At 36.3% G+C, this 13,328-nt stretch overlaps 1 protein-coding gene across 1 annotated transcript; it reads right to left on the bottom strand.

Annotated features, from left to right (window-relative positions):
* Nucleotides 1-7,607: 7,607 nt before the first annotated feature.
* On the bottom strand, nucleotides 7,608-12,873 carry LOC123008004 (toll-like receptor 6). Its single transcript, XM_044403572.1, has 2 exons — nucleotides 9,467-12,873; nucleotides 7,608-8,561 (listed from the first exon to the last, which is right to left on the bottom strand). The coding sequence occupies exons 1-2, from the start codon at nucleotides 12,742-12,744 to the stop codon at nucleotides 7,862-7,864; spliced, it is 3,978 nt and encodes a 1,325-aa protein (XP_044259507.1). The 5' UTR covers nucleotides 12,745-12,873; the 3' UTR covers nucleotides 7,608-7,861.
* Nucleotides 12,874-13,328: the final 455 nt, after the last annotated feature.

The raw sequence follows: 13,328 nt of genomic DNA, 5'->3' as shown, positions 1-13,328 counted from the left end.
TAAAAATTAAACGTTATGGTTCCTTGATTTAATTCAGCTCCTTTAAAAATTCCATATCTAAATGAATATCTGGCGTGACCTTAAAAGTGGCGCTGCTTTAAATGAGCTCAGAAGCTCCCTCCTTTCTTTCTGGCTGCGGTTCCGCGAGTTCGTAATGAACTGAGAACGGCGAATGACGTTTATAGTTCATATACACCAGACAAAACACCACCGTTTCAGATGCCATCCGGTGGATGGTTTTTCTTTCAGATGCTTGTTCTTTGCGTGATTGAATGGTTCTAATTGTCACCACAAACCGCAGACACATTTTAACTCGGCCTCGGGGCAATTACCAACTGCATAAAACCTGTAATATAGATGCAATAGCTAAGATTCAGAAACAAGTTATTGATTTTGTTCAACGCCACGGATCGAGTGTTACATAACAAAAAAGATTCACTCGAACCACTTGGACGACTTGCAAAGAACGAGAAACAATGAGTTTTTATTACTTGAAATTGCCTTAAAGTTTCGTCATTATTAATGCTCCAAACTCAAAGAAATTTTACTTCTAACTCAATCAATCAGGTTGTGATGTGAATTTCTGTATAAATCCAAGTTTATATTTTTGTTATCTTAATTATTTTGTATTATATTGAGAAGAATAAGTTTAGATTTTTTAGACATTTTTGTTATAAAATTTAATTACTCGAGAGGAATTAGGTATTTAATAACGAAATTATTGTCCACAAAGAATTCATAGAAAATTCCGTAATATGAGAAATAAATTTGGAATAGAAAAATTTTAAGTAGTAATAATGACCAGACTGTCTGACCAGCTGGAATTTAAAATGCGTTCTTTACATTGCCGAATAACAACCAAGAATGCGTCTTAGTTCGAAAATTGTTGATAAAGGAAACTGTTTTAAAACGTTAAAAATAATAGTGCAAAAAAATCTGGTTAATATCTTTTGTTTTTGGAAACATAGGAAGCACCTTATTGACAAATTAAATGTCACTTTCTCGCGGCTTGCACCTCAGCGGGACTTGCACCTAATCTCACATCTGTATAGTGAGGTCAATCCAGATGATGGATGAAACTCCGAAGTGGTTATTGTTTAATGTCTCCAGAGGGGGTCCGCCGTAAAACTTCTAAAACCAAATCGAACAGAGCGGCAGGTAGACGGCGGCTGGGCCGTCATACGATGTTATATTTGACAAGACCATGATTACGATTCTTCCACTTTAGGCGATTCTGGTAATTATTTTGTGTGCTTTATGTGTTGGTCGTGATGATTAGCTTTTACACCAACGATTTGGTTCTTGAGACTTCATTGTTCAACGGTTCTCGATTCGCTCTAATCACCATTCATCTCTGGTGCACTCGCATTTACATAATCTAATCGCCTTCCCATTAAAAAAAACAGCATGTTTCAAAAGACATTTTGCCAACGTGTATCTTCATTATTTCACCCAATTATTTAAATTCTTTTCACAAATAACACAATTTAAGAAACCATATGAGGTAACAGCACCCATATTCTTGTTTTTCGCAGCTCAATTGTTCTGAGTGATGCTGGTCACGACCGCCGTCCAAAGTGACCATTACATATAAATTGATCCGTTTACGTCTCTTATAGGCTGCTTTTACGAACATGCTCAACTTCACAGGGATCTTTATATTTTTATCAACACTTCAGCTCCAACAAGATAAAAACACAAAACTGACAGCAAATTCTAATTATGACCGTTTCATTCGTTTTAATCTGCTGTGATTTGATATTTATTGTTATTGACTTACCTATCTTAAAGCGGCTTCACTGCTTAAAAGAATACTAATGTTGGTTAATTTAGAAAGAAATGTTTTGATCAAAGATAAAAATCAACCTATCTCTCTCCATATTAGCAAAGAAGTGCCATTGTCTTCAGGACTGATAAATAAATACCACAATCCGTGCAATGTTGATTGAAATTGTGGAATTTGTTTTGAATCATCTTGGCAATAAAGCGCCTAGACTGGCAGTGCTCATATAAAAGGCATTTAATCCTTTATCACGCGTTAAAATCTTGAGAATCATTCAATCCGCATCAATAATACCAGAGTGAATTTTATAACCGGCTCGTCCCAGCAACGGCTTACTAATTTTTCGACTTCGAACTCCACAAAGCGGTTCCCAGTGGGACGCCACAAGAACTAATTCTATTGCCGATCCATCAAGTGTCTATATTCAAATCTCTCACAAACCCAATCAGTTTTAGCAATCAGCTGGTTATTATTAATCACTTTCAATTTGAAGATGTTGACTTCCACAGGAAACTATTTAAAAATAACAATGATATCATAATAAACACTTTTCGATGCGGTAATTGAGTTTTGGGATCGTAATTGATGAAATAATGGACGCTTAATAAGGACAATGTAGATGTCAAGGCGCTCGAGAAAATTAATTTAGTGGTGATGATGCGGGATTCAAGCTGCTGAAAAACTGTTCAAAAAATAGATCCTGATCACCATAGAAGCTAATAATAACAAATGTTTCCTACAATTCCAGCAATAATTACCAAAAGGTTGCCGCCTGACATTTCAATAATATGTCAGCCTATTGATTTGGAAATGAAAGTCCACTTAATTTTTAAGCCCTTGTAATTAAATTAATTAATTTTCTGATAAATCAATTTTATTTATTAATTGGCAAAAACGTTGTGAATAATTTTAGTATCCCTCATTTACATTTTTAGTCGTCAGTTTCCCCTCTTGAAATAATGCTTGAAAGGAACTCTTGGCAATCGACACCTAAACCGCCATCAAAGCAAATGAAAATAAACATTCAGTCTTTATAGTAGCTCGCTGTTGACACATTTACTTTCGACAGTTTGATTTTTCGTTTAATTTGTTTTTCTTCCAAAACAGATGCAGATGCTCTAGAAGACACAATATACATTAATGAAGAAATTTTAATAACGGTTGCTTTCGCTTGCAGGTTAATATTAGTGAAGTGTACATAGTCGAATTCATGTGGGGAACGTTTCATTAGACGTATTGTGAGTTATTACAGAAAACCGTTAGCTGCTAATGATGCATTACATGCGTCCTAAATTAAATTCGACTGTTGAAGCATTTTGTTTTAAATCGTTTGGAGTACTTAATGTAAATCATAATCCCGATAGTTAATGAAATACTTATCGAGTTTACTAAAAGTAGCAATATGGCGTTTTTAGTAATTATCACAATAGGAATCGTGACCAATTTAAAATATCTTCTCGTATAATAAATAATAAAATAGAAGCAATTTACTGCAACGATTGAATTATCCTGCAATATACTTCTTGGAAAACCTATAATTCTTCATTTTTTGCGTTACTGTCTACAAATCAATTAACATAAATAATAATAATAAAGCACTAAAGAAGAAAACGAAAACCGTTTTGAATCCAGTAAATTCCGCGGAAAGATAATGCAAAAAGTGATTTGTTCTGCTTTAGTTAAAAATTGTCCCAAGGATTACATTTTTGTGCCTATTTCAAATAATTTAGAAATGACTGAAAAGGAATTTATTCCGTTTCTTATTTAATCCTTTCATCAGATAAAAATGGAAACCTTTTTAACTCTCTGTTTAACGCAAAAATGTCAATTATCGCAATACGTCAACCATAAACGAATTTAATTTGAAACCGGTAGTAGAAAAAAAGAACCAAGTAGAATACAATCTTTGTGTATTTCTTATATTATTGTAAAAGAGTCATTAATATAAAATTTGTTTGACGTTACTCAGGCAAATTGAATGTTTCTTTCGATACGATCTTTCCAACGGTAAACAGTTTTTATTTAAACCCCAATTATGTTAATAACGCATTAGTCTATTTGCGAACGACATCTGTTCCAGTTAATAACACAGTCCATCATTATTCATCCTTAATTCGGAAAGAGTTTGAAACACCCAGCAGGTACGGATTTGGTTAAAATTTCTACCACAGCCCCCACATTTTGTCGTAATATGCTGTTCACGTTCAGATTCACCTGCATTGTTATTGTTCTGTGCTATTTAATAATCATTGACGAGTGCACACATACCTAATCATGCTGATAAAAAGCGTTTTAGTCAAACTTACAAGAAAAATCGGCTTCGTGGAAGCACTGAACTTTGAAACTAGAAGGCAATGAACTGCCGGGAAGAAATAAACCTATTAAATTATTTACAACCCTTATTTCGCCATAACCACTTAAGTAAATAAACAAGTACCGACTTTTGTTGTTCTCCGAAAATGTTTATTTCTTTATGATAGGGTGGTAAGTAGTTGGTTTTGTTGCTTTATGACTTTATAACTGCTGCACTGACATGAAATTGTAGGTAAAAGCTTGGAGGACACTTTTAAGAAAATTGCAATTTCCTAAGAAAGTTCAAAACTTATAAAATTATATATCAACAAGTTGTAAAACGTAGAGCTGATGGTTTTGGGACAAGAGAGTTCAAATGATTAGAAACATACAATCATTTGAATTCTCTTTCTGTCACAAAAATTAAAAGAACATCAACCTTGGTGGAAAAAAGAAAACAAAAATGCAGAACTCATCCTAGCGTGTTACTGAAGTGAATCCGATTGAAAACAGTAAAATTGGTTTGCAGAAGCTGAGCGGCAATAGAAGAAATGTCCAATTTTATACGCTTACAATATCCTTCTTTTTCCAACTTACTGGAAGATGTTTGGCGGTCCGTCACACTGTCCGAAAGAACTAAGCAGATTTATTTGGATACGCTGGATTGCCCCTCATAAATCCTCTTATACACTTGCATTATCTATTTATGTTCATTGCAGGTTACTCTAGGCCGTTCTGTCAATGTAAAATGCGACCGATAGGATGCAATTGGAATTAACTTGTAACAACCCTTAAAGTTTTATTTCCACTTCAAGACATAGTAAAATGTACGGTAAGATTTTAAAAAAGGCAAAATGTATATGCATCCATTTTCATCTTACAAATACTTAAAACCGCAACAGCCAAAATTGTAATTATTTTTAGTCTAAAATAGAAACATGTAATCATCGTCTTGAAAGATGGCTGATTTATAGATTGTACCTAGAATAAAAAATAGCGGCTGTGTTATTTATGCGTTTCCATGTCCCCACTAATCCATAAAAACAACTTTCAAACTTACTCAATTAATCACGAGATTAACTCTATCTACAGACTTGACCACCCAAACTTAAATCTGCATTATTTCGTATAAACACCGTTTAATGAAATTTGACAGCAATATTTATAGACAAGTTATTTATTACAAATTTTTATCGGTCCGGGTTATTTAATATTTACAACTAAAATCTTTCAAACAACATTTACTCTCCACTCGGCGATTTAAGTAAAGAATTTCTCGCTTTTAGGGTGGGTATATTAGAAGCAGGTAGTTCTACCTGTGTGGTAAAACCTAATACATTTACGGCTTAAAGTGAGGTGAAACCGTTTTGATTTTTATCAATGGGATTTGAACTGTCTTTTGTATACAAATTGCGAAAGAAAATTGGCGGAGCAATTACTGCATCATTGTGTACCTGTATTCCTGCATACTTAACTAGTTCTTTAGGTTTATTCTACTTGCCGAATTTCACAGCAAAAAACATTTTCTCACGACAGCATAATTTTCAACATTAATTCTAGACATGTATCAAAAAATTAAAAAAAATTGTTATGCTACTATTATTAGTATATACAACGTAAAAAGATTTAGTAGGTAACACAATATAATTTTACTTAATTTATAAGATTAAGATACATAGTTTATTTTTTATTAAAACAGTGGTATTATCAATTCTTTTTTATTTGAATTAGGTATTTATTTTTACTTTGATTATAATAATAATTCAAATTTTCGGATTTTTTTTATTTAAGTTTGTTGTGTTTATACTTATTTTGAACGTTTTCCGTCTGATTGGAGGTATTGTATAGTACCTATTTCAATGAAGCTATACTCCGTCCGCTCAATCAGTGCAGTAATCACGCTTGGATCACGTGCACATTAGAAACCGAACTTACATAGCACAAAAATTTTGCCTCGTTAATTGGGTCTCACAAAGCCCGAGCTCGTGTTCCACGAAAACCTCGAAACTCACCAAACCATTGCGCACTTTGCCTATTTACGAATGGCAAGGCATTTTTCAAGAATCACGCAAATTTACAATTGCATATGTTCCCTAGACGGAGTATAAGTACTTATTCTCTAATGTGATTAGATATTTTGTACATACACGGTGAATAAAAAGTATGGGACCAAGCGTTTTTTTTTCGTTAACCTAACTACTTTACGAAAATAATAATTAGGTCCAGTTTCATAATCGAATTGAAGAGAGTTAAGGTTGGTTTAGAATGTTAACAAGTCCATAGTAAGAAACAACATTCAATTGAAAGCTCCTTTAAATTCGATTATGAAAGTGGACCTTAGTGTAGCGTAAAGTACAATAAAAAAAAATGTGGCCGTTTATCAAGAGTAACATTTTTCGAAATTCCTTTTAGTTAAATTAAATGCATGAGACGACCAGTTCGGAAAATCTTCGTGATAAACTCAGTACGCAACTTTACGAATTTATTAAAAACAAAACTACTAATTAAAAAATAATTTTATTTAATTAGAAGTCATTTTTAGATCTTAGTCTTTAATTAAAAAAAATGTAAAATGAAGACTAAAAGGAATTTCGAAAAATGTTATTCTTGATAAACGGTCAAATTTTAATTGTACTTTACGCTACACAAATTATTTTTTTCAAAGTGGTTAGTTTACGAAAAAACGCCTCGTTCTATACTTTCTATTCATCGTGTATACAGAGTCGGCCAGAACTCGCACCCCAGACAAAAATACCATATAATGCAAGATACCAGAAACATATTTATGAAAATTTCGATGTTATGAGAGTTTAAATTTTGCACTTTGACTCTATTTATTTTGAGACAGAGTGAATTGCGCTCAGTTTTAGAAACAGGTATAATGAGGCTAATAAGGGTCGGTAATCCTTAAGGTGAACTGCGCTCAGCAGCATCACAACGAAGTACCCACTCCCAAAAGTTGCTTCCAACTTTTAGGGAGCACTCCTTCGAGTGCACTAATGAGCATTTCCATCGGCACTTGACATTATTCTCTGGGATGCGAGTACTGAAATACCCTGTATTAAAAAAAAATGTAAGAGAAGCAAATAGATCGATCCACTTTTGAGAAATGTCTATCTTATAAGTTTGATCGTATTTTCAGAACGAAATTTTGTTTTGTTTTTGAGTTACGCGTTTTTTTTTTTGTCAAAATAGTTAGTTGTAATCCTTAGAGTATAGCTTTTATGAGAAAAATGATTTTATAGTGGGTTGCCATTTAAAAAAATATTTTTTTTTGTAGAACTCAAAAACAAAAGAAAACTTCGAAAAATTTTATTCTTGTTAAATCATCACATTTTTATAGTACTTTATCACTCATCAATTAGTTTTTTCAAAAAATAAATAGTTTAAGCAAAAAACGTTTGGTTCCATACTTTTTATTCACCTGGTATATGTAGAGGTAATTGAATAAAAAATGATTTTCTTTATAAAAAAGGTTTAATATTTCAAAGAATAATGTACATATTTAACAGTCTTTACTTAAATATGGATAAGTAGTATAAACTAGACTTATTTACAAATACTTAAAATAGTGACTAATAAGCGTTCAGTAAGTAGTACTACACGTACAGTATAAATAAATATCGTTTTCGCATATTTACATAATATATACAACAAATAATTTAGTTATTATTATATCGTAATTAAAACCTAGTGACATTTGAGTAATTATGAAAAATCCCTACGAATTGCTTTATCCGTCATAATTAATAATTAAAAACAGCCTTTTAAGTCAACTTACTACATTCACACAAAGTAAGTCCTAGATTGCGGTTGCGTATCCGGAATGGTCGAGTACAGATGATGGGCTATTTCTTGCCTACATATCGGATACTGCGTGTACTGTGGCGGTCTTCCATCGATAGACACATAACTATGGTTCAATTGCTCGGAGCCATAATGCTGGCTGCTGGCACTAGACCCTGCCTCGTCCTCGGTGCTCCGAGCTGACTCCCCCGAGACGTAGGTACTTTGCGTGGGCGTGGGTGTAAGGGCTGCGGCGTGAACCCCCGGCATCGCCGAATATTTGTACCAAGAGTCCGGAGCTGTAGGCGCCGCCGTGTATCTCGCACTGACCTTACACCGGATTTCCGGTTGGTGATGTTTCTTACTGCGTCGCGACCGGTTACTGTTGGCTACATCCGGCATGGCGTAACGCAGCTTCTCCCAGAAACGGCGCTCGCCCCATCGGGTCACCGTGCAAGCCCGAAGTAAAGCACGCAGCTCAGGGTCCATGGGCTCGAGGGGGTCACCGCTTAAAACACACACTAATTTGTGACGGTGGGCCGTGCGAAGAGCCGTCTGGAGTGCGGCGCGAAACTCAGGCCGCGACCATTCATTGCAGATGAGAGCAGGAGATACCAAAAAAATAACACGGCGGGATGCGTCCGATGCGCCCATCATGGCGTCCGCGAGGTACGAGGCGCCGCCGTGCAACGCCAAATCTCTGAAAGAAAAATAAGTTATTTTTGGGTTTGTTCATTACAAACAGTAGGTTTTTTCAATAAAAACACTAAACAATTTGTTTTTTTTTCCAACAAACCTAATAAAAAAATTATAATACTCGCATCATAAAAATGAAAAATTTAAACTCTACTTTTTGCTCTTGAACCACTCAACGTAATAATGATGGTCATAACACTCATAACCATACATGGACAGATTCTAAAAAGTATAAAAAACTATATAAACAAAGATAGTTTCATTATCATTGTATCTCAAAACATAACTCCGTTCTAGAGAAAATAATTTTGTTTTTCTCAGTAGATAATTCACCCGTAACATTTTTTTTTAAACTTATTTCCAAATTTGTTATAAAAAGAAAATTGCTCAGGCAATTCAATTAACATTAAGAAGTTTCTCTTTAATATATATATTTTTTTAAATTTAACTAAGTATACTTTCTTGTAATTTGAACACTTTAGTAAATAAGCAAATATAAAATACAATAAAGAATTAAGAATCGCTCTCTAGATGTTGGAATAATAGAAATATAAATTAAATATTGAAAATTTTTGTTTTTAAATATACACAGAAAAAACATTCTTATTGTTTCTTAGAAGTTAATTTTCTCAAAAGCAAGAAAAAGGCAAAAATAAAATAAACGTTTCCACCCACATAATATTCTAAATTGTTATAAAAAATTTAACAGTTTGATTTTGTTCTTTTACAATTATAAAATGTGAATGTAAAATATTTAGACTCTCACGTAACAATTAGTCATCAAAATTATTGTATTAAAAACGATCTTGTTGAAGAAGGAAATAAAAATATTGTAACATCTCTTTGATGTGAATGAATTCAATAAGACTAGCAAGATTAGAATTCAGAGTTGTTGTGGATGAGTCTAACCTGTTGTGAAGGCATAGGGTGTGTCCAAGTTGTTCGAGTTCTGGGGCAATTATCCTGGCGGACAGTTCTTCATCCTTATGGCTGTAGACCATGTAGCAATCGTAGAGTCGATCACGTTCGTCTTTATTATCGTGCGCAGTGGCGGCGTCTTGAAAAATTCGAATGCCATATTTCGAATGAGCCCACAAGCGAACGTCTTGTCGGAATACGAAAACGACAGCAGCCAACAAACAGAAAACAATAACAGCTACGAGTGTGGCGGCCAAAAGAGGCACGTAACTGCCACCTAACAGCGGGTTGTTTTTGAGCACTTCTCGTTGAATGACCGATGTAGCAATGGCATTGTCTTTATTATCACAGCGGTTGATCACATCGGCCACCGTTTCGGAGTCGTCCCGATCGACGCAAAATAATTTGGAAGGGTCGCCTCCGGTCTCCCGGATCCAAATCTCAAGACGACCTAACGAATTGCAGTCGCACGACCACTTGTTGCCGTCGAGAGTCACGCGCGGAACCGCACCAGGAGCAGGATTTTCCCAATGAGGGATAAAGTCGACGATTTTATTCTCGTCCAGTTTCAAAACTTCCAAGTCGTGCATGTTTTTAAACGTTTGATTGCTGACGTACGAGATCTTGTTATGGTCCAGATATAATTCGTTGAGTTTTTCCAGTTGGTCGAATTCAAAGCCGCGCAATTCTTCCAAATTATTGTTTTCCATGTGGAGGACTTTGAGCGATTTGACACCGTTGAATGTCCTGTTATGCACGGCTTTGACGTTGCTGTTGTTTAAAAACAAGACTTCCAGTTTTTTCTTGCCGATGAATACGTGACTGCCGAGCTCGCCCAAGTTATTGCCGTCCAGGTAAATTTCAGTGGCGTCCATCGGTATCTTCTCGGGAACGTTTGTGTAGCCTGCATTGCTACAATCGACTACATTACTAGACCACGTGTGGTCGTGAAAACACGTACAGTTTGTTGGACATGTCATCTCGCAATCGCACGCGTCAAACTCGCAACAATGACATAAAGCGAAGCAGTGACTCTTGTAAGGACACAAAAATTGTGAGGGTTTCAAACTAAGCAGCGGTTGAGGAGGCGATCCTCTGGAATGTGCCAACTCACAAGTTATCGTATCTAAATCCAACACTTGGGGATATTGTCGTAAATTACTCAAGTGGTTTATCCGCAATAGCCACTCCATTTTGCAGTCGCAGTAGAAAGGGTTACCACCGATGAAAAACTGGGGCAAATCCTTGTCATCGGAGACTGTACTGAGACTCAAAGCGGCAATATCGAGGTATTTTATATCATTGCCGTATAAAACCACTTTCTGGAGATGAATTTTTTTGACGAAAGTGTTTGGATGAACGTTTGTAATTTTATTGTTGTTAAGGAAGAGGGTTTCTACACTATCGGGAATGCAATTATCGTGTACATCGGATAATAAATTAAAGCTAGCATCCAGCATTTTAATTTTCAACGTGTTTTTTACGTCATAATAATTTCCTAGTTCGGTTATTTTGTTATCGTGCATGTCAAGCCACTCCAAGCTTGAGGGCAAATGACTGAAGTCAAACCAGAGCAGCTTATTCGATGAAACGTTCAACCAAACCAAACTTTGTAAATTGGTGAACACGCCACTTATATCGGATAACTCGTTGGAGTCCAGTCTAATGGCTTTCAAGGTCGGATTACTAGCAAAAGCACTCTGTTCGACGTATTTAATTTTATTCGATGCCAAGTTCAAAACTTGTAATGAAGGTAAAGTGGAGAAAGCATCTCTCGAGATGTTTACAATATGATTATCAACCAATCTGAGTCCGTACAATGAATCTAGTCCTTCAAACGATGAATTATTTACAATCTCAATATGATTTTTCCCTAAATCTAAAGTTTTGAGAAACCTTAATTTCCCAATACCGACAGGGACTCCTCCTAGCATGTTTCCGTTCAGACCCAAGTCTTGTAAGTTAGTCACGTTCTCGAAGGTTTGTGGGTGAATGTATTCGATTTTATTTGAGTCGAGCAGTAGTTGATTGAGGGCATACATACCGGAGAAATGGTAGGCCTCTATTCTTGTTATAAAATTATGGGTTAGGGTGAGAGCATGTAGGTTCTTCAGTTCGGAAAAAGCCCCATCGGCGATAAACTCGATCTGATTGTTTTCAAGATTCAATATTTGTAAAGTGTACAAATCATGAAACAAGTTAGCATCGATTCGTGTTAATTCGTTGTGAGCCAAGTTGAGAACAACAAGTCGCACGAGACCGGCAAAAGTGTCTCTGTTGACCCAGTGACTCGACAACTCATTCCGCGACAAGTCAAGAACTGTCAACTGATCCAAACCTTCAAGAAGTCCCGGTGCTAAGACGCTCAGTGAATTGTTGTGAAGATAAAGATGTTTCAGATCTCTGGACGACTGAAACAACTCTGGCGGAAGAGCGACGAGACAATTGCTGGATAAGTTCAGCGTGTGCAAACTTGTCAAACCCACGAAGGCACGATCACCTAACGTCGAAATGGCGTTATCTTCCAGGTGCAGTTCTTCCAACGATCGCAGTCCGGATAATCCGTTGTCAGGGAGGGCAATGATGTCGTTGTGCGACAGATCGAGGATTTCCAGTCCGCTGACACAAGCCCGGCCCGGCGCTAAGGGCCCATTGCCCCAATCGGAAAAACCAAGAGCGGATAAATTCTGCAATTTATTCATCGTCAAATTTAAATGTGTCAGACTGAACAGCGGGCAAAACAAATCCGGTGGTGTACTCCAAATATTGTTGTCGCCTAAATCCAGGCTGCGCAACTCGCTCAAGCCGAGAAAGCTCTCGGGGTGCAATTCCAGAGTCATTGAAGACCAGTCTGAATTGTGCGAACGGAGGGAGAATGCGCGTAATTGCCGCAGCGGTTTTAATACACCGGCCGGAATATTCCTGATTTTACAAAACTCCAATTTCAACTCTTTCAACCAGCGCAAGCCGGTGAAGTAACTTCCGTGCTTGTTGCTTGCTTCCAACGAACTTTCGAAAAACAACACATCGCTACATTCGAGTTTTAAAACTGCAACACGGTCAATCTGGGTCTGGCTTAGATTTCCCAATAAGGGTCCGGCACTGTTAATAGTCCTTATCCTGCAAGATAGCACTGGTTCTTCCCTGGCTTCATTTTCAACCAGTTGCATCTGCCAGTCGCATCCTCGTGGTATTGTCTCGATGCTAGTTAACGATCGCGATCTCACAATTCCGACACTAATCAATACCAATAGTACTGTCGAATACATTATAACGTTAGCAGAACACTACAATTAGTTTAGATGGAATTTTTGTTAAATCATCACTGGTAACGACCGTTGACTTTCGACACGACTATCCGACGATCCACTGGAGAGCGAACACATTCACCCTCTCCAACAACGTAGTCGGAACTGAAATTCCGGAGAACACTGTTGCGCTTCAGCAGGAGTTGTTAAGAATGGCTCCGCCTTCTTTTGCCCCTCCACAACGTGCTATCAGGACTCCAGCTGCCTTCCTTTCAGCCGAATGGCGAATGTCACGTGCACTTCACAAATTTCAACAACGTGCGAACTTACCGGCTTCGCCCCACCACGCTTTTTATTAATAAACTAACAAACCAATCACTTTGTGGAAAGTTCGCTGCGCTAATAAGAGTACTTTTAGTTATGCAACGCTATCCACAATACATTAATCACATTATTTATTTCTCTGATATTTTTTTACAAAATAATGAGGCGTATTCTGTACTTTTTGTGTTAAAAATAACAGTCTTGTTAAATGTTAAATTATAACATGTCTGTTAAAAATTTAACACAAATTCTTATTCAGTACCTACACAACAATTTTAACA

Source organism: Tribolium madens, unplaced genomic scaffold, assembly GCF_015345945.1.
Source record: "Tribolium madens isolate multiple individuals breed KSU strain unplaced genomic scaffold, Tmad_KSU_1.1 Scaffold_3;HRSCAF=73;Tcas5.2_LG2, whole genome shotgun sequence".
NCBI classification, from domain to species: Eukaryota; Metazoa; Arthropoda; class Insecta; order Coleoptera; family Tenebrionidae; genus Tribolium; species Tribolium madens.
Note: the sequence above shows the minus strand (reverse complement) of the source record. Positions and strands in the feature narration are given on the sequence as shown.

What these genes read in the sequence shown, in the direction of transcription:
- LOC123008004 (XM_044403572.1), bottom strand. Translation starts at nt 12,744, where the DNA reads ATGTATTCGACAGTACTATTGGTATTGATTAGTGTCGGAATTGTGAGA. An exon ending in ACCCTATGCCTTCACAACAG is followed by an intron (nt 8,562 to 9,466) that starts GTTAGACTCATC and finishes TTTTTCTTTCAG; the next exon opens with AGATTTGGCGTTGCACGGCG.